The sequence below is a fragment of the Gopherus evgoodei genome, chromosome 5 (assembly GCF_007399415.2).
Source record: "Gopherus evgoodei ecotype Sinaloan lineage chromosome 5, rGopEvg1_v1.p, whole genome shotgun sequence".
Taxonomy (NCBI): domain Eukaryota; kingdom Metazoa; phylum Chordata; order Testudines; family Testudinidae; genus Gopherus; species Gopherus evgoodei.
In genome coordinates this window covers 25,704,141-25,728,801 of record NC_044326.1, presented here as the reverse complement: position 1 = coordinate 25,728,801, position 24,661 = coordinate 25,704,141, and the positions used below count along the sequence as shown (strand labels likewise).

The 24,661-nt window shown below is 43.1% G+C and overlaps 1 protein-coding gene across 5 annotated transcripts in view; it reads right to left on the bottom strand.

Annotated features, from left to right (window-relative positions):
* The window catches only part of JAKMIP1 (janus kinase and microtubule interacting protein 1), a 275,429-nt gene that overhangs the window by 81,026 nt on the left and 169,742 nt on the right, over positions 1-24,661 (bottom strand). For all 5 annotated transcript variants that reach the window (XM_030563329.1, XM_030563330.1, XM_030563327.1 and 2 more), the window contains 5 exons: positions 19,625-19,834; positions 18,681-18,800; positions 16,666-16,812; positions 15,885-16,025; positions 6,941-7,000 (listed from right to left, as the gene is read on the bottom strand). In XM_030563329.1, coding sequence (XP_030419189.1) covers positions 6,941-7,000; positions 15,885-16,025; positions 16,666-16,812; positions 18,681-18,800; positions 19,625-19,834 — 678 coding nt within the window. The remainder of the gene's footprint in view (positions 1-6,940; positions 7,001-15,884; positions 16,026-16,665; positions 16,813-18,680; positions 18,801-19,624; positions 19,835-24,661) is intronic.

Below are 24,661 nucleotides of genomic sequence, written 5' to 3'. Positions count from 1 at the left end.
AGTAGTTGTACCATTCTCCCTCATGAAGAGGGGATGGAGTCTGTAATTATAACTATTGCTTGATACTTTATGTTTCCTCCTGATATAGTTGTTATATGCTTACTAAAACAATAGAGAAACCCCACCTGCATGGTGGGGCACAGATAATGAGAAAGCAGAATACGAATAATTCCATCTTTTTCAGAACAGTGACTCAGAATTGGAAGACATATTAGTCAGCAGCCGTTTACAAATGTTAATCAGCAAGACAATGGAAATGCTCCTAAATATCTATTTAAACATCCATAGTTTAGAGGCTCTTGGCTTCAGCACACACTGAATGGAGAGGAATTTTAAAAACACAGGCAGGAGGTGGGGAGATTGGAATACTGTAGGTCAGGACATTTGTCTTCACTAGGTTTTCTGGTAATATTACACCTTCCCAAATCAGAGTTTATTCATCTCTCTTTTTCCACTCTAAAACATCAGCAAGGACAAGACATAGTAGTTGATCTTATTCTGGCAAAAATATATTTTCAGGGACAATCATGTATAGCTACTGACAGTTACGGTAACAAAACAAGTAGCTTAGGGTATAACAGGAATGCCATTCAGAAGGATATTGATGTTTTTACTGGCCTGGACCTTTCTAAATTGTCATCCCATTCATGGGGAAAACAAGGAGTAGATACAAAAGTTACTTTGGCAACTGTGTGAGAAATTATTTAAAATGTGAGATTGATAGTTTGTTGATGTGATAGGCAATGAGCACTCAAAGTGAAACTAATATGCTTTTTTAAAAAAAACTTATGAACTGTGAATATGTTCAATTTATGGGGAAACTTTCAAAATCAGCAGGTAGGAAAGGTCTGGTCAAGCATTCCCCATTAGCAGCTCATTTAAATAGTAATGTAAAAACATCTTCTAGGAATTGAATGAAATGTTAAGAAACTACATAAATGATTATCATCATGTTCCCATTACGCCTCAGGCATTTAGGGCAGCGATGAAGCTCCCCCACTCCTGTTTCTGGCAAGTCTTTCAATGATTCCCCAGCTGTGCCCCAGATTTTTCAGCTCAGCTTCCACAGCTCTTAGCCATGTTGTTTTTGGGTGGCCTCATTTTTGCTTGCCTTCAGGTGTCCATCTTATTGCTATTCTGGTGATGGAATAAGTTTCCATCCAAAGCATATGGCCAATCCATCTCCTGGCAATGATGGTGCTCATACCCTCTTGACTGCACTATGTCAATGGATCTTCGTTTGAGATAGCTCTGGGCCAAAAGATACAGAGGATTTTTCTGAGGCAGGCTGTAGGGAATGAAGACATTTTGGACATGTCATACTTTCTTATTCTCCAGTATCCTATGCTATACAGTAATGCTGAAAGTATGCAGCTCTGATAAATCTTGAGTTTGGTTTTGGCTTTGTATTTTGATGATTTCCAGACTGTAATTTAAGCTCCTGAAGGTGTTCCTGGCTTTATTATCTTACAGACTAACAGACGTTTTGGAGCATGAGCTTTTGTGGGTGAATACCCACTTTGTCAGATGCATGTAGTGGAAATTTCCAGGGACAGGTATATATATGCAAGCAAGCTAGAGATAATGAGATTAGTTCAATTAGGGAGGATGAGGTCCTGTTCTAGCAGTTGAGGTGTGAAAACCAAGGGAGGAGAAACTGGTTCTGTAGTTGGCAAGCCATTCACAGTCTTTTTTTAATCCTGAGCTGATGGTATCAAATTTGCAGATGAACTGAAGCTGAGCAGTTTCTCTTTGAAGTCTGGTCCTGAAGTTTTTTTTGCTGCAGGATGGCCACCTTAAGGTCTGCTATAGTGTGGCCAGGGAGGTTGAAGTGTTCTCCTACAGGTTTTTGTATATTGCCATTCCTAATATCTGATGTGTCCGTTTATCCTTTTCTATAGAGACTGTCCAGTCTGGCCGATGTACATAGCAGAGGGGCATTGGTGGCATATGATGGCGTATATTACATTGGTGGACATGCAGGTGAATGAACCGGTGATGGTGTGGCTGATCTGGTTAGGTCCTGTGATGGTGTCGCTGGTGTAGATATGTGGGCAGAGCTGGCATCGAGGTTTGTTGCATGGATTGGTTCCTGAGCTAGAGTTACTATGGTGCGGTGTGCAGTTACTGGTGAGAATATGTTTCAGGTTGGCAGGCTGTCTGTGGGCAAGGACTGGCCTGCCACCCAAGGCCTGTGAAAGTGTGCGATCATTATCCAGGATGGGTTGTAGATCCCTGATGATGCGTTGGAGGGGTTTTAGTTGGGGACTGTATGTAATGGCCAGTGGAGTCCTGGCTTTATTGATTTTGTTCCGGATGTCCCGGCTGATGGTGGTGCCCAAGTATGTGAATGTTTTCTCATTGGTGAGAACATAATCCTCTATCTGTACTGGTGATGGTGAGGCAATATTAAAGGTCACGATATAAGTCTTGTTGTGGTTGATTTTCAATAAAATTTGCTGGCTGAATGCACTGAGTCAAGATGCTTTTTCTTGTGCATGGTGTTGGGTATGTGATAGGACAGCAAGATCATCTGCAAAGTCTCATCTTCAAAGGAGGAGAAAGGTGTCCATTTAATGCCTCGTCATGTCTTCTGTTGTACGCTGCATTATCCAGTCGATGGCAATGCTGAAGAGGATTGCAGACATGACATACCCCTGACGTACTCCGGTTTTGACTTCAAAACTGAGCTCACTTTGATCAACACTGCATGTAAAGTTGAAATAGAAGATTTTGGTGATGTTGATTATACAGAGAGGGATTCCATATGCTTGCAGAATATGCCATAGACTGGTCTGGGAATGCTATCAAAAGCCTTCTCAAAAGTCTATAAAGTTTATGTAGAGTAGCCGTTGCCATTCTAAGCATTGTTCTATTATGTTTCGTAGAGTGAAGATCTTGTCTGTGCATCCACGCCCTTTCCGAAAACTGACTTGCTCTTTTCTGAGAATGCTATCAACTGCCTCTGATATATGCTGGAGTATGATCTTACACAATACTTCGCTTGGCACAGATAAAATTGTGATACCACGCCAGTTATTACAATCTCTGAGATGTCCTCTCTTTGATATCTTCACTATAACCCCATTGGTCCACTCATCTGGCACTTTTTCCCTTTCCCAGACTGATGGAAATAGAGGTGTCAGGATAGAGATTGCTAACTCAGGATTTACCTTGAACCATTCTGCATTCAAGTTATCCTTGCCAGGAGCATTCCCATTTTTTAAGGATTTGATGGCTTCAGTGATCTCTTCCTTAGTTGGGGTGTCTGTGTTGATATCAAGATCTTCTTCTGACTCCTGGATGTTTGCTTCCTCTTTAGGTGACTCCCTGTTCAGCAATTCTTTGAAATGCTCTGTCCTGCGCATTTCTTTTTCTTTTTCTGTTGTTAGTAGGTGGCCTTGTTTGTCCCTGATGAGAGTGTTCGTTGGTGTCTGCCGTTTACCACTGATAAGCTGCGTCATTTTGTAGATGTTTTCTTGTTCACCATGAGCGACCTCCTGGTGTGCCTTGCTATACTGCTCGTGCTATTTGTCCTTTAGCTTCTGGGATTTTGTATCAAACTTTTTTCTTCGGGGCTCATCTGGTTTCTATGGTGTCCCATGTGCTGGGTGTAATCCACTTCTGACCATAGCCTAGACAGGCTTCACTGCTTTGTTTATAAATTGCTGTTACTTTGTCCCACTTCTTGTTGATCTCCTCACCTGCATTCCCCTCCTCCTCCTCCTCAAGGTCTGCAAGTGCCTGAAATCTGTTCTTTAACTGCACAATGAAGGCTTTCTGTATTTCAGGGGACGTTAGCTTGTCACTGTCATAATGTCTATGTCCCTTGTTTGGTGGACTCACATTTCTCAGTTTGAGCTTGATGGAGGCTGTCACCAGGTGGTGGTCACTGCCAACGTCTGTCAGTGAGCATTGCCATTTGCTGTTGATCTGGTTCTTATCTCTGCCATTTGGAGAACACCATGTCAGCTTATGAATTTCACGATGCTGAAATAGGGTTCCACCGATGACTAGGTCATTCATATTGCAGAAATCAACACCCATGTCTTCTCATTGCTCTGTTGTTTGTGTGGTCCTTACTGACCTTGGCATTCAGGTCTCCCATGACGATAGTTAGGTTGTGACATGGTACACTCTCTTACTCTGCCTGTAATATAAGGTGAAATTTGTCCTTTACTTCTTCATCACTGCCATTTGTCAGAGCATAGCACTGAATCAGGGTGATATTGTGTTTCCCTTTCAGTCTGGCTCTCATAAGTCTCCTGATGGTGGTCTTCCATTCAAGCAGGGAATGCTTCATTCCCTTCTTCAAAAGGATGGCAACACTCTCAAGGTGTTGTCCATTATCACATCCAGAATACAGCAAAGTTTTTCCCAAGGCTGTTCTTAATCTTTCTGCCCTGTCCAGCTGCTCTCGCTGACACCCAGGATGTGTAAGCAATAGTGTCTCATCTCTGCTGTGACCTAAGCTAGCTTCCTTGTTTCATACATTGTCTGTACGTTCCAAAAACCAAGTTTGGTTTTTATCTTGGTATTGAGCACTGCAGACTTCATGCCAGTGGCTTCATATGGGTTACTGATTCCTGAAGGTCATCACACACAGTAATGGTTCATTTCTCCATCACTGTTTCCGTAACATATTTTGTTTTTTTAAGGGCCAGGGTTGTTAGCCCTGTCCCTAACCCGGAGGACCAGGTTGTTTATTTTGTCTGGCCCCTCCCCCACAGACCAATCCAGCCTGGTTGAACCTACCAGGAGCAAAAAGACTGCACAGACACAAACTCTGGGGATCGTTAGAGCACACAAGCTGTCCCACCACCACAAGGCACAGACACCAGAGGACATAAAACTACATAAAATTGATTCGTAATCACTCAATATCCAAGTGAAACCATCCAAAATAAAATAAAAACATCTCACTGTAATCTCTGCAAAAGTCAATCAACAACTGTGCTATGACATGGTCAGAACAAAAGTAGAACCACCGAGTTTTTGTTGGAATAATGAGGGCTAAACCTCATCTGCTTTCTGAATCAAACTGTTCCAAATCTGATTTTGACTAGCCAGAGTAAACAGATGGCAGCACCCACAATATGCTATGCACATTCCAGATACAGTAACAGGCATTAGAGAAGGCGCTCACAACCAGAGAGAGGGAAGGGAAAGGGTGCCATGTATAAGAAAAGTGAGTCAAGGTAGTTTTACTATGTTTTGGCAATACATGATTATATTAACACAGGATTTTTCCAATAATTGAAGTATTGTAGAAGCTGGCAGCCCATCTCTTTCCTTCTTTACTGCTATTTCTAGTGTCACATAATATGGCTATCACCATCTCATTAAAAGAAAATGAAAGTAGTAAACTACTTTTAATAAAAACAAGTATTTTATAATCCCAAAGACTACTGTTTCAAACTGTGTAAGAGCTCTTCATTGTACAATATTATAGTATTTTAATATCGAACATATGATCAGATACAAAAATATTAATTTTATTTTTAAAGGGCCCCACTTTTATTTCTGCCACAGATGAACATCCAAGTATGTCATGCTGAGCATGAATGATACAGATCTGCTATAACCTCACCCTATATCAGACTTTTGCAAGGGTTATGGATTTCTTTGAAACTATTTTCTCTGTATAATACAAATGCAGTATTATGAACACTGTTTAAAAATATTTCTAGTAAGATACAGAACCAAAAATATATCTGAAGTCGTTCTTTCAGAACCTACACACTATAAAACAGAAGGTAATAAAAAGCGCCACCATGAGGACATAATGAGGATGCCATCAAGAATACACTATAAATAAGACTAAGATTTTGTCATGGATTTTTTTTTTTAGTAAAAACCAGACAGGTAATAGGCAATAATGAAAAATTCAAGCAAGTTTGTGACCTTTTACTACAAATATCCATGACACTGACTTTTACTAAAAATATCCATGACAAAATGGGGAGCCTGGGCATCTACCAATGGGCTGGGAGCTCCAGGGGCCCCCACCATCCATGGGACTCAGAGCTCCAGGGTCCCTCTTGCCACCTGCAGCTGCCAGGAGCTATGAGGGGCTGCCACTGCCTGGGGTGGTGGGGATACCACTCAGCACCTTGGCTCCGCAGGTCTTTGGAAGTCATGATTCTGTGACTTCCACAACTAAATCACAGCCTTAACTACAAAGCAAGTGTTATTTCAATGTACAGCAGAACCACACTAATTCCCACTTCTACCAACCCACAAATGTGCAGTATGTACACAGCCACACCCACACTTGTTAGCAACTAGCTTTTCAGGAAAGATTTTATAGTATATTTCATTTCTTAAAAATATATTACTACAATAAAACTACCATTGACTTTGAAAGTATACACTAAAACAAAATCTACTATTATCTAAATAAATTAATACCACCTGTTTTGTTGTTTCATTTTTGAATTCCATATATTCCATATTGCATTTCAGTTCAAATTAGTTATGCTCCATTTTACTACCTATATATCAAATATTGTTCAAGTTAAAATTCTAAAAACATACAGGCCTAAATTTTCAAATGTGACTAGTAATTTGGGGCATCCAACTTGTGACACCTTAAAAGGACTTGAGGAAGTGCTAAGCACCATCCCTGAGAAAAATCAGATCCCTTTTAAAGTTGCTTCAAGTCATGTTTGAAAAATTCAGGTCATTGTGACTACAAACTATTTAGATTTTCTTTTAAGGGGTATCATCCGTGTGTGTTTGTGTGTGTCACAGAAAAGCTTTGGTTAGGAACATTCACTTAAGGAGTGTTAATTATTACTAGTTAGAAATAATAGGTAAAATCCTGGCCTCATTCATGTCAATGAGAGTTTTGCCATTGACTTCAATGGAGCCCGTATTTCGCCCAAAAAGTTTGTATGAGATTCACAAGGTACAGAAGAGTTGGTACACAGACTCTCACCTTTGGAGGTTTCAGACTTTTCCTTTTCGGTTTTTTTGGGCGTAACAACTGTTCTCGTTCCTAGAATAAAAGAGAAGATTTTACTTCTTTAACATGTATTTAGATTACACGTGACAAAAGGAAACATCATTAAATGTTTTTTTAAAGCATGAGGCAAAGTTACAAAGAACGTAAAGACTTCTTGTAATATTTAAACAGGAAAATTCCCTTAAATGTTTTTCCTTTGAAGCCCAGGAACATTCAGCAACATATTCCACAGGTTTATCTTGAAATTGTCAGGCAAAGGTTTGTAAAATACTGGGCACAGGTTTCTGACAGTTATTTTTTCTCTGAAGATTATGGAAATATAGCAACACCCATTGAGAGGCAAGAAAGTGCACTGCCCTTCTCAGGCTGAAGATCAATAGCAAAGGCTAGCTCAGCTTTATTAAACCTAAATCAGCCTGTCACACACATTCTGACACAGAACCACGTATGAAGATATTCTTTCTTTGCTGCTTTTTTTTTTTTAAATAAAAAAGGAACACACAATGTAGGTTATTCAGCCTCCTAAGGGCAGAAGTCCTAAGAAGGTAAGGCACTTACAGGACTCAGTTCTGAACACAAATTAGGAAGCTCAAGCACAAGTTTGTTGGCTTCTGATCCCAGTTCCCTTGTGCCTTTCTTTTAGCATCAGCTTCGAAGAAGATTGTAACAAATCCATGTTGTAACGGAAGAAGATCACAAGTATACCTCAGACTTTTAGGTCTTGTGATCATTCAGCCAAAGAATACTGACTTGACCTTCAGAGGGGGTAGCAGGAGAAGGTAACAGAGGCAGAAAGAGACAAGGGGAGGAAGGGAGGATAAGGTAATAGGAAGGTCCTCCTTCCTAACTTTTTTTTTAAATCCTCTTTTACTCTGCTCCACCCCCCCTTTACCTTAATTCTATTATCCTTTCCAGCTTTACTCTCATCTACCAATTTCTGTGTCCTTCCCTGTGATTCTTCTGGTTTTAAAAGGATTACTGTGATTTCAGGTTTCTAACTCTAATTGCTGATAAAGCAGCTGTCTCTCCGGCCGATATTGAACTACATCTGGGGAATACTTAAGTGAGGGCTTCTTCTTAGTAATTCAATCCAGAAAGTGGAAGAACAGTAAACTATCAATGATACAATGCTTGTTTTGAAATGGTGAAGTAATCCATCTCTGCCAGCACACTGCTTCAGAGGAGAAAATTTGGGAATGTACACAGCAATTCAGAATAATAATGGTAACTTAAAAAGCACCTTTAATTCAGATGGTTCTTCAAAGTATTTTAGAAACTTTTATGGGAATCCCTTCATCTTCACCTAAATGCAACAGCTTCTGGTATGAAATGCAGCAGGTATTTCATGTTGCACAGCAACACAACAGTTTAGAGTCGGAAGTGAAAAATACATCTGGGGGAGTTTTAGGTGCAGTCACCCACATCAGAATCTGGCCAAGACACAGACTGGCAGAAGCCCTGGGGGGTTTTCGCCTTCCTCTGCAGCATGGGGCACGGGTCACTTGCTGGAAGGTTCACGGCACCCTGAAGTCTTTAAACCAAGATTTGAGGACTTCAATGGCTCAGACACAGGTCTGATACAGGAGTGGGTGGGTGAGATTCTGTGCAGGTGGTTAGACTAGATGATCATAATGGTCCCTTCTGACCTTAAAGTCTCTGATTCTATGATTCTATGTTACAGCCCCCTGTCCTGCAAACAGTATTGTAAGCACTTTGACCATGAGTGGTCAGGATCTCAGTTTCATGTCTTATTTCCCCAATACCACTAATGATGCAATCAAGAGTGCCACTTGCTGAATCTTCAACATCATTTTCTGCAGTAATTTAGAAATAAGATGGTTACTCATCTTTGTAACTGTTGTTCTTCGAGATGTGTTGCTCATATCCGTTCCAATTAGGTGTGCGCGCGCCGTGTGCACGTTCATCGGAAGATTTTTACCCTAGCAATACTCGGTGGGTCAGCTAGGCGCCCCCTGGCATGGCGCCGCTATGGCACCGAATATATACCCCTGCCGACCCATCCGCTCCTCAGTTCCTTCTTGCCGGCTACTCTGACAGTGGGGAAGGAGGGCGGGTTTTGGAATGGATATGAGCAACTCATCTCGAAGAACAACAGTTACAAAAGTGAATAACCGTCTTTTCTTCTTCGAGTGCTTGCTCATATCGATTCCAATTAGGTGAATCCTAAGCCTTACCTAGGTGGTGGGGTCGGAGTGGGATACTGCAGAATGCAAAACCGCTGAACCGAAGGCTGCATCATTTCTAGATTGTTGCACCAGGGCATAATGGGAAGCAAAGGTGTGTACTGAAGACCAAGTAACTGCTCGCCATATCTCCTGGATAGGTACTTGAACTAAGAAGGCGGCCGATGAGGCCTGAGCCTTGGTAGAATGTGTGGTAATATGTCTCGGAGAAACATGAACTAGATCATAGCAAGTACAGATGCACGCTGTTACTCAGGACAAAATCCTCTGAGAAGAGATGGGTAGGCCTTTCATCCGGTCTGCCACTGCAACGAAGAGTAGGGGCGTTTTGTGGAAGGGCTTCGTCCGGTCAATATAAAAGGCGAGCGCCCTACAAATGTCGAGGGAATGTAACTGCTGCTCCCGACGAGATGCATGCAGTTTGGGAAAGAAGACCGGGAGGAATATGTTGATTGAGACGGAAGGTCGACACTATTTTGGGGAGGAACGCTGAATGTGGCTGCAACTGCACCTTGTCTTTGTGGAACACCATATACGGTAGGTCCACCATCAGAGCCTGAAGCTCAGAGACTCTTCTAGCGGACGTGATGGCTACAAGGAAGGCTGTTTTCCAAGACAGATATAGGAGCGAGCAGGTTGCTAATGGCTCGAATGGAGGAGACGTAAGTCTTGTCAGGACCAGGTTGAGGTCCCAGGAAGGTGCGGGGCGGCGTACTAGGGGGTATAGATGCTCCAAATCCTTGAGGAACCTCGAAACCATAGGGTGGGAGAAGACAGAGTGACTACCTTCTCCTGTGTGGAAAGTAAAAATAGCCGCCGAGTGCACTAGCAATGATGAGCTAGCGAGGCCTTGCTGTTTAGGATACCAGAGACATTCCAGTATAGTGGGGATGGGAACCTCCGTGGGTGTGGCATTCAGTGTTTGACACCAGCAGGAAAATCGCTTCCACTTGGCCAAGTATGCAGACCGAGTGGAAGGTTTTCTGCTACCCAGGAGTACTTCCTGCAGTGGGGCAGAGCAGCATAACTCCGACTGCATTAACCATGCAGGAGCCACGCTGTGAGAAGAAGGGATTGCAGTGTCTGGGTGGTGAAGCCTGCCGTGGTCTTGAGTTATAAGATCTTGAAGAAGAGTCATGGAGATTGGGTTGGCTATCGAGAGGTCGAGCAACGTAGTGTACCAGTGTTGTCGGGGCCACGCAAGGGCGAACAGGATCAGGCGAGCCCTGTCCCTGCAGAGCTTTAGGAGAACCTTGTGTACCAGTGGGAAGAGTGGAAAGGCATAAAGCAGCTGGCTCTTCCATGGGATTAGGAAGGCGGCCGATATCGAGCCCGGGGCGAGACCTTGGAAGGAGCAGAACCTCTGGCATTTCCTGTTCTCGCGAGAAGTGAAGAGGTCTATGTGGGGAAAGCCCCACTTCCGGAAGACAGAATGTATAATATCCCGGAGAATCGACCACTCGTGATGCAGAAAAGATCTGCTGAGTTGGTCTGCCAGAGTGTTCTGAACCCCCGGGAGAAAAGACGCTACAAGGTCTATTGAGTGGGCTATGCAAAATTCCCACAGTTGGATCACCTCCTGACAAAGGCGGGGGGGGATCGAGTTCCTCCCTGTTTGTTTATGTAGTTCATGGCCGTTGTGTTGTCTGTAAGCACTGAAACACAATGACCCTGCAGATGTTGCTGGAATGTCTGGCACACCAGGTGGACTGCTCTCAGTTCTCGGACATTTATGGGCAATGCTAGCTCTTGAGATGACCAAAGACCTTGCGTGCAAAGATGGCCTAGGTGAGCCCCCTGGCCGAGAGATGACGCGTCCATCGTTAGGGACACTGAAGACTGCATCGGATGGAACGGCAGTCCTGCACACACCAGGGAGGGCGTTATCCACCAGTTGAGGGAGCCTAAAATGCTCTGAGGAATGGTGACCACCATGTCTATGGAATCTCTGCCTGGGCGGTAAACTGAGGCGAGCCACGTCTGAAGGGGACGCAGGCGTAGCTTGGTGTGCTTGGTTACAAAGGTGCATGCAGCCATGTGACTGAGGAGGCTGAGACAGGTGCGAGCTGAGGTCGTCGGAAAGCTTTGGAGGCTTTTTATAATTGAAACTAACGCCTGAAAGCAGGGTAGTGGCAGGCAGGTTCTTGCGAGTTTGGAGTCTAGAATGGCCCCAATAAACTCTATTCTTTGTGTGGGCACTAGAGTAGATTTCTCTAGATTGATCATCAGGCCCAATTGCCTGAATAGGTCCGTGATGATGCCCACGTGTCTGGTGACTTGGTCCTTGGAGGTCCCTCGAATAAGCCAGTCGTCTAGGTAAGGAAAGACATGTATTCGCTGACAACAGAGGAAGGTGGCCTCTACGGTCATACACTTAATGAACATGTGAGGGGCTGGCGAGAGGCCAAACAGAAGGACTGCAAATTGAAAATGTTGGCGGTGCACCATAAACCGTAGGTACCATCTGTGCGGGAGATAAATGGCGATGTGGAAATATGCATCCTTCATGTCGAGAGCAGCGTAGCAGTCTCCGGGATCCAGAGATGGGATGATGGTCCCCAGGGATACCATGCAGAACTTCAACTTTTTAAAGAACATGCTGAGTCCTCGCAGGTCCAGGATGGATCGGAGACCTCCTTTTGCCTTGGGGATTAGGAAATATCGGGAATAAAATCCCTCGCCCCTTAATTCCTCCAGTACCTCCTCTATATCTCCGATCGAGAGGAGCGTATGAACCTCTTGCCAGAAGAATTGCTCGTGAGAGAGGTCCCTGAAGACGGGGGAAGGGAGGTGATAGGGAGGGGGCGAAATAAATTGGAGGTGGTATCCAAATTCTACCGTGCACAGGACCCAACGATCCAAGGTTAATTGGGTCCACGCAGGGAGGAAGGAGGAAAGGCAGTTGGAAAACTGAAGGGGATGCTGGGGAAGGACCAGTGCTCTGCTCTTGGGGCGCACCTTCAAAAGTTTGGTTTAGGGCTCGTCGTTGGTTTGGCTGGACCGTTATTGTGGCCCCCTTCGGGTCCAGACTGCCGCCTGCGGTTATCGCGACTTCGCCTTCTGCCAAAGTCTTGTCGTGGCCTGGGTTGGGGGAAGGGGCGCTGAGGCTGGCTACAGAAGGACCGTCGTTGGGTCTGTGGGGTATGCATCTCAAGGGAACGCATAATCATCCGATTGTCCTTGAGACTCTGCAGCCTAGGGTCCATTTTCTGAGAAAAGAGGCCCTGGCATTCAAATGGCAGGTCTTGGATGGTGTGCTGCAGTTCAGGAGGTAGGCCTGACATTTGCAGCCACGAAATCCATCTCATCGTGATTCCGGAGGCCACGGTTCTGGCTGCCAAATCAGCAGCGTCAAGTGAGGCCTGGAGGGAGGTCCGTGCAACTTTCTTTCCTTCCTCCAGAAGGGCCTGGAATTCCTGGCGGGAGTCCTGTGGGATCAGTTCAGTGAACTTGCCCACCGCCTGCCAGGTATTATAATTATATCTGCTAAGCAGGGCCTGTTGGTTCACCACCCTGAGTTGTGGGCCCCCCGCAGAGTAGACTTTACGTCCTAACAAGTCCATACGTCTAGCCTCCCTTGATTTTGGGGCGGGGGCTTGCTGGCCATGGCACTCCCGCTCATTCACGGATTGGACCACCAGAGAGCATGAAGGAGGGTGGGTATATAAGTACTTGTACCCCTTGGAGGGCACCATGTACTTTCGCTCCACCCCTCTGGCTGTGGGAGGGATAGACGCCGGGGATTGCCAAATGGTGTCCGCTTTGGCCTGTATGGAGCGGATGAATGGTAAAGTGACACGAGTTGGCGCATCCGCTGACAGTATGTCTATTACTGGGTCTTCAACCTCTGGGACTTCCTCGACCTGTTGACTGATATTTAAGGCGACTTGCCTCAGAAGGTCCTGGTGAGCTCGGAGGTCAATAGGGGGTGGGTCCGATGAGGATGTCCCGGCTACCGCCTCATCTGGGGAAGAGGAAGAAGACAGACCAGTGACGAGTGGCTCATGTATGGACTTGTGGTCAGGAGGCACGTCAGGGTCTGGGAGGACCTGAGGGTCTGGTGCCAAAGGAGATTCGTCCGTACCCGCTGGAGGGGGGCGGCTAACAGTGGCCTCCTGTCATAAACAGATAGCTAAGGGTTAATGTCTCTTTCACTTGGAAAGAAGTAATCTGAACCACCTGACCAGAGGACCAATCAGGAAACAGGATTTTTTTCAACTCTGGGTGGAGGGAATTGTGTGTCTGAGTTCTTGGTCTTCTGCCTGTATGCTCTCTCGGATGAGAAGTTTTTCTATTTCCTGCTTTCTAATCTTCTGTTTCCCAGTTGTGAGTACCAAAGATCAGATAGGGATTTATATGTTCTTTTGTATTTACATGTCTATAATTGCTGAAGTGCTTTGAATTGTATTCTTTTTGAATAAGGCTGTTTATTCATATTTCTTTTAAGCAATTGATCCTGTATTTGTCACCTTAATACAGAGAGACCATTTGTATGTATTTTTCTTTCTTTTTCTGTAAAGCTTTCTTTTAAGACCTGTTGGAGTTTTTCTTTAGTGGGGAACTTCAGGGAATTGGGTCTGCAGCTCACCAGGGAATTGGTGGGAGGAAGAAGTCAGGGGGAGGTCTGTGTGTGTTAGATTTACTAGCCTGATTTTGCATTCCCTCTGGGTGAAGAGGAAAGTGCTTTTGTTTCCAGGACTGGAATTACAGAGGGTGGACTCCCTCTGCTTAGATTCACGGAGGTTGCTTCTGTGTATCTCTCCAGGAGCACCTGGAGGGGGGAAGGGAAAAGTTTTATTTCCCTTTGTTGTGAGACTCAAGGGTTTGGGTCTTGGGGTCCCCAGGGAAAGGTTTCGGGGGGACCAGAGTGCCCCAAGACACTAATTTTTTGGGTGGTGGCAGCAGTACCAGGTCCAAGCTGGTAACTAAGCTTGGAGGTTTTTCATGCTAACCCCCATATTTTGGACGCTAAGGTCCAAATCTGGGACTAGGTTATGACACTTCCGGTGCGCAATGCTCCGACGGGGCGGAGCATGATGGTACCATGGGTTTGCCTTGGGCCTGGTGATATGCCCAAGGTGTCCAAAAGGACCACTGTTGAGGACCTTGGTCTGGACCTTGAGCCTCACGTAGAACCCGGCTGTGTACCTCTGAATCCCCGTAAGAGGCACTAACAGCGTGCGATGAGACAGAAGCATGCCGCGATGGCCATGGTGGAGCGGAGACTGCTTGGGGAGGAGCCCTGCATCCAGCGAACTGTTCTCCGTGCCGCACCGGAGAGTGGTACCGGGTTCCATACCGGTACCGGGACTGCGAGCGGCGTCGGGATCGGTGCCGAGATCGAGAACACTGGCGGGACCTCGATCTTGAGTGGTGCCTCTCGGTAGTGCCAATCGAGGGTGGTCATACCATGGCAGGCTTGCCTGTTGACTGAATAACCCGCACCGGCGGTGCTGGGGATTGAGGCAGGGTGGGCTCCGTTAATCCAATCAGTTCCCTTGCCGTAGAAAATGTCTCTGGCGTTGTGGGAACGATGAGCTCTACCAAGGCATGAGCCAGGGAGCTGTCAGGCACCAGACTCGATGGCCCTTGTGAGGCCGGAATCAACAGTGCTGAGATTGTCAGTGCCGCGGCAGTTACTGGTGCCGGGTGGCTCGCCTTAGGCTGCTGCTCAGACTGTGGTGTAGATAGTGAAGCTGCAGGAGCTTTGAGCTTCTTGGCTAGTGGGGAGAGGGAGCAGTGCCGGGCAGGTTTCTGGGCCGGTGCTGGCTGGTGCCGAGATGTTTTCGTGGTGCTGGCGCACTCCGGTGCCGACGAGGCACTTCTCCCCGGTGCGGACTGTCCAGCATCCGGTGCCGAAGGTGGAGGAGTGAGGGCTGCCTCCATTAGGAGCTGCTTGAGGCGAAAGTCCCGCTCCTTTTTCATCTGCGGCTTGAAGGATTTGCAGATCCGGCACTTGTCTGCGAGGTGGGATTCCCCCGAGTGCTTGAGGCAGGAGTCGTGAGGGTCTCCTGTGGGCATTGGCCTGTGGCAAGCCGAGCACGGTTTGAAACCCGGTGAGCCAGGCATGGGCCTGGGCACCAGGTGAGGGAAAGGGCTAATCCCCAACCCTCTGAACTACATACACTAACTACGTTTATGAAAAATTATTAAAAGTATTAACTAGAACTATAGAGAATAAACTATATACACAATAAGTATTAGAACGAGTGAATGGCTAGGGAGGTGGAGATCAGCTAAGCCGCGCCCCACTGTTCCAACGACCGACACGGGCGGTAAGAAGGAACTGAGGAGCTGATGGGTCGGCAGGGGAATATATTCGGTGCCATAGCGGCGCCACGCCAGGGGGCGCCCAGCCGACCCACCGAGTGTTGCTAGGGTAAAAATCTTCCGACGAACGTGCACACGGCGCGCGCACTCCTAATTGGAATCGATATGAGCAAGCACTCGAAGAAGAACTTTTCAAGTACTCACCAGGCAAGCCTGAGTTATGAGATCACCACATGGTATGGCTGAAATAAGACCATAGATGCTCTATGGAAACTCATAAATGTACTACAAAGGGAATAACCAAAGTGGTGAAGAATTATTGTTCATGTCACCACAATGCCAGTTTTAACTGTACTCGATTCAAATTAACTTGAATATTGCTCTCAAGTGATAGGTTTGAATGTAGGTTTATGCATGTGTGTACTGAACATGTTTAACATTACCACTGTGAGATCATCAATAACATGCTGCTGCTCAATGACTTGCAGTCTCAGGAATTCCATTTCTTGTTCCTCTCGTGTGCTACTGAGGTCGTTCAAGGAAGTGTGTCTCTTCAAAGTCGGTTGTGTGGATAACTTTTCTCTCTGAAAAAATCAAGTTTATTATTAACACAACCAACTCTTAAATGTCTTCCTGCAGCATTAGGTAAAACCCTCACCTCTGATACACTAACATGATGCTTCAGAAATCTGCTCCAGCACAACGTAAGGTCCTTTTCCCACCAAGCAAATATTTACACTTTAAACACACACAGAGTATATTCTGCATCTCACTTGGACATCTAAAACTAGGATGGAGAAAGCACTAGTGAATATACTCTAGAGAACAATCCTGAAGAGGGTCTTTACCATCTCTAGTCTATACAGGTCAAATTCAGCTCTGACATATACATCCATGCAAAATCCCATGGTATGCCAAGGTTAATTTTAGTCCTTTATTTTACACCCTTTTATATCCTTTACACATTAAGAATAAGGACCATTGTGGCTTTAATCAATTTTGTTTAATAGATGACAAAGCAAATAAAAATAAACAAACACTCTGATTTTAGAATACTACCCACCACTAGCATATTGTATTTGACATTGACACCTTCACATGGCTTAGCTTTTGACATACCAGTATTTATCTGAGTAAGAGCCACACATCTGTTTTCAACTCTAAGCTACTAAGAGCAGCTGCTCTTATAAAGCAACATATGATATGTATGAGATAGCTGCTTACCATTTCTGCATTTTCCCTTGTGAGATTTTTAATTTTTTCTTCCATCCTCTGGATACACTGCAACATGTCCTCATTCTTTTTGGTCATCCTCTTGTTTTTCTCTACAAGGGGCTTCAGCTGACCTTCTGTCTCCCGAGAACGTTTCAGCTGCAAAGGAACCCCAAAATGTCAGTTAATCATAATCTGGGCTACAATGACCTGAAAGGAGGAGCAGCACTTGGATTTTCAGTCTCCATTCATTCATTCAATCAATTTTTCTGCTTACACACCACTGCTGAACTAAACTGTATGCATCTAAAAACGTATAGCCTTTGCTTGTTACCAAAGTGAAACTAACATGGAAGTCAGTGCAGCACCCCTGCATAGCTCATGTTATGGAACATTCTAAACCGAGACAGAGTGAATGAATTTGCTACTGCCAACATATACGGATGGGATTTTCAAAAGTTCTCCGTGTTGTCATAATTCTGCTTCCATTGCAGTCAATGAGAGTTTTACCATTAATTTTAATGAGAGCAGAGTTAGACCAACACTGAATGTTTTTGAAAATTGCACCCTAATTATCCAGGAAAATACATTTCTTAAATGCTCCTCATTTCCTTCCATTACTAAGTTGCTATCTCTCACCCATAATACCTCCTCTTATTTTAAGAGTTTCCCTTGAGATTAGTAAAAGCAGCAAAGAATCCTGTGGCACATTATAGACTAACAGACGTTTTGGAGCATGAGCTTTCGTGGGTGAATACCCACTTCCTCAGATGCATGTAATGGAAATATCCAGGGGCAGGTATATATATGTGTGCTAGCAAGCAAGCTAGAGATAACGAGGTCAGTTCAATCAGGGAGGATGAGGCCCTGTTCTAGCAGTTGAGGTGTGAAAACCAAGAGAGGAGAAACTGGTTCTGTAATATATATATATATATATATATATATAGCACACTATAGCAGACCTTAAGGTGGCCATCCTGCAGCAAAAAAACTTCAGGACCAGACTTCAAAGAGAAACTGATGAGTTTCAGTTCATCTGCAAATTTGACACCATCAGCTCAGGATTGAACAAAGACTGTGAATGGCTTGCCAATTACAGAACCAGTTTCTCCTCTCTTGGTTTTCACACCTCAACTGCTAGAACAGGGCCTCATCCTCCCTGATTGAACTGACCTCGTTATCTCTAGCTTGCTTGCTAGCACACATATATATACCTGCCCCTGGATAGTTCCATTACATGCATCTGAGGAAGTGGGTATTCACCCACGAAAGCTCATGCTCCAAAACGTCTGTTAGTCTATAATGTGCCACAGGATTCTTTGCTGCTTTTACAGATCCAGACTAACACGGCTACCCTCTGATACTTGACACCTTGAGATTAGGCAATGGTAGATTTTTCCATTAGAAAAACAAGCTTTGTAGCTCTTAGCCAGTGTAAGAAGTTCACAAAACAATGGTGGCATTGTCAAGTTTCATTACTTCAAAGAGTAATATAGTAAATTAGTTATATAGATTACATACATGTCAGGGTGCAGTATATTACCAAATGCTTCATGCAAGCTACCACTCATAATTTGATGCCTACTTTGTGTGAACTATTAGTAGACAGTTCTGAAGAAGATGAAAAGGAGGAGCAACCATTTCTAAACCTTTTCCAAAGTTGAGTTTCTTATATTAAATTTCCTCATCTTTGAAAAATGAAAGTGACTTTTACATTCAATGACAGCCTGGAGGACAACAGATTTAACTTGGAACCCTGCAAATACTCCATCCTTGTGCCCAAACGAACTATTCAGTGAAAAGGAAAAGCACTCAGAAAATAGCATAATACTGTTCTCTCTCTACACCAGCAGTTTCAAAGTCCTGGCCAAATAGGAACATTTAAAAAAACCTTTACGTTCTACGATATTTCAGCGTGTTAGCAACAGAGACAAAATAAGTTAAACTCTGCCTGAAAACACAACTTCTGAGTACCATTAAGATACTGTCCTGCAAGTCACCATCTGTGTTATTACTAATTATTTTACCAGTTCATTTCTTTCATCTGCTAAAAGGGTATTTCTGTCTTCCAGCTTCCGTATTACAGCATTCAGTTCAGCGATTTTTAGTTGAAATCTCCGTATGTCTCGTTCATCCATATGCTGTTCCTTTAAAAACATACAAACCAAAAAGGGATTTTTTTTCTTTCAAACATTCATTAACTACACAGAAACATATACTTACATTATAGCAGGCAGAGTTTGTATTCAGTGTATGCAATACAGCATGAATACTGTAGAGAATATCAATAGGCATTTGTATCATTACTGGAAAATATTTTTAATTGACATGAACTGTTGCAAATATTTCTTATAAGAGTCACATGGTTGTACAAGCTGAAAAAGGGCAAGCAGCCAAAAGGTTAACTCTAAGCTACATGACATAAAAAATTAAAATCAAATCTTAAATTACATGTGTAAGACCTACTGCTTTGTACTAACTATATCAGTTTCATGCCAGAATTAATAGTACGGCACAGAACATATTTATAAGATAGCACCTTATAGATTTGGAAAAGAATAAGTACAAATTCCCTTTTAATGTCTACTGTTATTGTATAGAATAGTTCATATTCATACAATAAATAAATGTCTGAAGGAAACACATGGTTCATCACTGCAATTGGAGAAACACACTTAATCAGTCAGCAATTACAAGTAATAACCTCACATTGTGACCACTTTTACCAGTTTAAATGGTCTAAATTCAAATGTTTTAAACATTCTTCAAAATTCAAGAGACGTGGAGTTTTTGGTACTCAAAAAAGTGCAGTTATTTTTACGCAAAAGTGCAACGTACAGTGCTGTTACCATTGCAATGCTCCTTTGGCAAGAATTAAACATAACTCACAATTCCATGTTTTCAGAGTATACAGAAACACTATGAAAGCAGATACAGTAACTGACCTATGAAGACCATTTGCATCTCTTACCGGGCTTCCCATCATTTCAGTGATATCCCCTACTCCAGGAGGAAGTTCCTTCTTGGGGCTACCATGGTACCGTTCTGCCTCCTTTACTTGGACAAGCTGTTCATCCAAAGCTTCTTTTTGAAGCAGCAGCTTTTGTGCATGGCCTGCCTGGACACCAAGATCTTTTTCCAAAGCCAAAATCACTCTGTCTTTGCCTTTTATCTCATCCATCTGCGAGAAAATAGAGCAAGAGAGAAACTTCTGTAACATCTCCAAGTATTTACAACAGGCAGCAAAACATAACCACAAAAGAAAGTTCTGCTCTCAAAACTACAGTGGCCACCTAATTATGATTTTAAAATCAAGCTGCAGCTACCTGAAATAAACACTCTTTTTCCTGCAGAAAACATCAGTCTTCCATTTGCTAAGGTCCCAATCCAATGCCCATTGAAATCAATGGTTACTTCAATAGAGGTTGGAGTAGGCCCTATGTAACGAAGTGCTGGAAGCTAATAAATGAGCCAGCAGTTTGATCACTTAGGCACCTATCAGCTCCCCTGAAGGCGGCTGATTGGGGAAATGCAACTAATTAGCTGACCAGGCTAGTGAACCAATTAGCCATCAGATGAGAAGTATAAAAGAAGATTCAGGAAGACAGTGAGGGAGGAGGACCTGGGCTAGCTGACCCTGGTATGCACTGATTTCTCAAGGAAGGGAGATGCCTGTTCATGCTTGGTCCAATAGGAAAGAGCCAGAAACCTTGCAAATACTTTGCTGCACAAGACTGTATTGCAGATGGGAATATAAATAAATTCATATAATTTGCCACCTACTGATGGAGTCTGAGAAGTTTCTGGGGCTTGTCCTATTATGCCCTACACAAGGTAGGTATAAAACAGAGAGAAAATGCTCTCTATTTGAGGATGCATAATTTCTCTGGACAAAAAAATGAATCTTTCGTCACTATATTCTGGGAAAGATATTCACCTGTGATGCAGAGGGCCAGGAGGAAGCCAATGTACCATTTAAATCCCAACTAAGCCTTATTTTGAGGCTTAAGTGACACATCAGCCTCCTGCTCCCCTCTAAGAGTGAATTTCAGACATGACGACTCTAGCCACAGACAAAAACGCTGTTAAACCAAAATGTGTACATTTAATCCAAAATTCGGAAACATACCTAACTACCTTTCTTCTTGCTCCTTGTGATAAGATTAAAATATAGATTAGTCTTTGAATAGAATGAAAAAGGAAATGTTTTATATCACAGCACTCTGAATGGATGAGACACTATTTCAGCATGGTAGGGAAAAACGTTTCCCTAAATCCTATCTATGGTTACCCAAATGTGTTGCTCATGCATCTCAAAACTACACAGAGCATACTACCAGCAGTAAACTACTATAGCATACACTGATGTGCCCCTCCCAGCATCAGCAAAATTGACTTTGGTAATATTACAAACACTAGAGGAAGTGGCAATCTACAGTAGTTGCTATAGAAACAGATTTCTTAACATGTACACTAAGAATGTACCATATATTTATTGGGAATGTGCTACACGCTTTCTTTTTCGGTTTACTGCCTCATTTCCTTCCTCCCTTCAAATGTAAATCCATGGGATCATTAAAAAACCCAAAATTAAATCCATTAAGTCATATCATATGTAACACATTCTTTATCTCAATCCTACATTAAGAGTGCATTAACCTTAAACAGTCAAGTGCTCAAAAGTCAGGAAATGCCAGAATTAAGGTCATCCTTGCAATTGTAACACTAGTGCCTTGTATGTTTGCACTGCAATAAATTCTTTATTACACGATCACAGAGTACTTGTTTTCCTAGGGATTCTTGCCTTACTCAGTTTCAGTGAATGAGGCAAGGCTATGCACTGACTCAGGCTGGTACTTTGCTTCAGACACTGCAGAAGCTGGACCCTGTGAAGCAAATGGAGATCTGATCCATGATAAGAGGAAGGATAAGCTTGTCGTTAAGAAACTGGACCAGAAGATCTGGATTCTACCACCACCTCTGCCACAGATTTCCTAAAGGACTCTGGGTAAGTCACTTACTTGTTCTGTGCCTCAGTTTACCCACCTCACTAAATGCATGAGGACAAATTAATTAATGTTTGTGAGGTTCTCAGCTATTATGGTGATGAGTGCAAAAAGGAAGGGTTCTCAAAAAAGAAAAAGTTCTTATTCATGGAACAATTTGTATGATGTGTACTCTTTGAAGCAAGGAAACAATGAACAATAAAAAAAATATTGAACAGCTGCCTCATTCACTGAGCACCATCCATCAAGTGCACTGAACCCTGCGGGGGTCCTCTGGGAAAATAATATCTGATCACGGAACTAAACACTGAGGGCAAAATTCTGCTGTCAGTTACACAGGTGCTGTTCCCATTGAACCCAATGAGAGCCACTCTCATGCAACAGAAAACAGAATCAGGCCCTGTAACATAATGCATATGCATAAGGAGGAAGAATTTAAGTTGCATGGAAAGCCTTAATTTTAGCAATGGCCATCTTCTGGGCGCTTCACTTCACAACCCTAATGTTCTTTTAATTTAAACTTTAAATGGAATTTCGTAGTTGTTAAAAGAGAAATGAAAAGACATTTCGGCACGTGTTGCTATTTGCTAAACAGCAGCAGAATGCTCTGTTCTATGCAATACATACAATCATTGAGGAAGAAACTCAAGCCCTGGTCTTTCTCCATGTATAACTTCACAAATCATATTCCACAAGCCTATACATATTAAAACTGAAGTTCCATGAAGCAATAGAAGTTTTGGGGTGTGTGGCAAGGGGCCAGGGGGAGGGGTGTTAAGCAGAAAAACTGCTTCCCTCCAGCCCTGTCTTTTTCCATGCTTAAAAACTGAATCTATTTTGGTGAAACTTTCAAGCAAAAATAATCACATTTCAGTCAAAAAAATTAAACTTCAATAAAGTTACAAGAAACTGAAATGACCTGTTTGACTGGAAAAGTATGGGCAAACTTTTTTTTAATACACACATACTACACATATATACATACACACACACACCCCCCTACACATGCTGTAATGCATGTTTCGTTACAGCCACAAACAGACAGAAGAGGAAGTTTTTAAGCAATCTTGCACAGTTAATTCAATTCATAAAGATAAACAGAACAGAGGAATAATTGCAGTTAGACACCCATCTGTCTTATGTTGCTATGAGCAACAGTATCTCCATGTTAAAAAAGAAACATATCTGAGGATGGAATAATGGAAGAGAAACTACTGTTATCTTGGAAGGTTTTAGACAGATAAATTGGATCTTCTGATGGTGAGGGAATATTGTGTCTATTTATTGTGTGAAGCTATATTAAGTAAAACATTTAAATATGCATTTTGTACCCAACTCTCCTCTCTTGATCCTTTAATTTCTCTCTTTACTAAGAGAGAGTTATGAAATATCTGATGCAGTATATTCTTTAATGACACGTTAATCCTATTTCAGCAGTTTAGGTCAAAACTGAATTCCCCCCTTTCCTCAAATGAAGAGTTTCACCTTTGATCTGTTCAACATAAGTAATGCAATATAGCTGCTTCCTCACATTCACAGCCTCAACCTGCCCCCAACACTGTCTCAAAGATTTCTGCCTTCCTTCCACTCTGACCAAAAAGCAGCAGACTTCTCCATTTTTACTTGTCTCCCCATTATATACGAAGACTAATGCATTGCCATGGGGACTACTGTACATTCAGTCTAACATAGCCTATATCCTTGTGAAGAAAAAGTTAAGTGTTGCCCTCTGACGTTGCATATAGTAGTACAGATCTTTGCTACATGAGCATACACATAAGTCATGTACAAGTGTGCACAACCAATACTTAGCATAAATTAGACCAATCCTCTAGCTACTCTGACATAAATCAGCTGATAAAAGCCTCTGGGAGCCCAAACTGTATCCATCAATCAGTTTGGCTTAGGTGTGGTCTTGACACTCCCGTCTCCTCTGGCAGCAGCAGAGGGTTGTGCATGCCAACTCTATGCCACTGGAGGATCCTGGTTGATGCTGGTGCAAATGAGTAAGCATCATCTCTCCTCCCCATGAGAAAAAACCTGCAATGCTTGAGCATTTGAGCCACAATCTGTGGTTCCATTACAGTAACATTCATTCACCGGAATGGATTCTGAATTTGGTTGCATTACATGACCGACAAGATTCTTTCCAAACTGGGTAGTTAGGTTTTGAGCTCAAAAAGACACTTTTCCAGTTTGGCAGATCAAGAATGATGCCTGTAACTAAGCCACATAACAGGATGATATAGGCACTCACCATTGGTCACATTCTAATGGCATTTGAAGACTTTAGACTATTCTAATCTTTTCGTTTCCACAACAGTGTATAGTGCACTTGCATATAACAGATGTAGGCAGGGAAGAGGTGGGGCATCATCGGATTCAAATGGTTTGAAATTACTCATTTCGATTATAACTATAACCTATTACACACCCTGACCCCCAAAGTAGTGTTATGGGGAAAAGAGGGGTCACCCACCAGTGGCTGCAGAGGTGTATCAGTGCAAAATCACAGCACAGGGTATTCCAATGTAATTTTAGAGTAAATCCTGTGTAGCTGGTTAAAATCACAGTTTTCTAAAATAACATTGCCAATTTATATTTAAAGCGTGTTTGTTGCATTGTCAAATGGTTAGTTGTTAAATACAGAAATTACTTTTATCATTTTGGTGATCAGATGGCATTAGTAGTCTGTGTCAACATCAAAACCGGCTTTCTAAGAACAGGTATTTTCCCCCAACCACTGGGAGAAACAACCAGAAATGAATGTTTCGACAATATTCATCTTTCAAACATGAATGAGAATAAATACAACCATGCTGAAGATCTCCTTTGGCAAATAGCTCATACTTGCATGGCTAACAATAAAGTTAAGAAAGAGACCTTTAAAAGAGGAACTTTGGCCTCTCATAAAGTTGAAAGACAAATTACCAGGGAATCAAAAGCTAGATTTATCAAGACAGTGACATGCTCAGTTTTTCAAAGTGGAAAAAGCCAGCTGC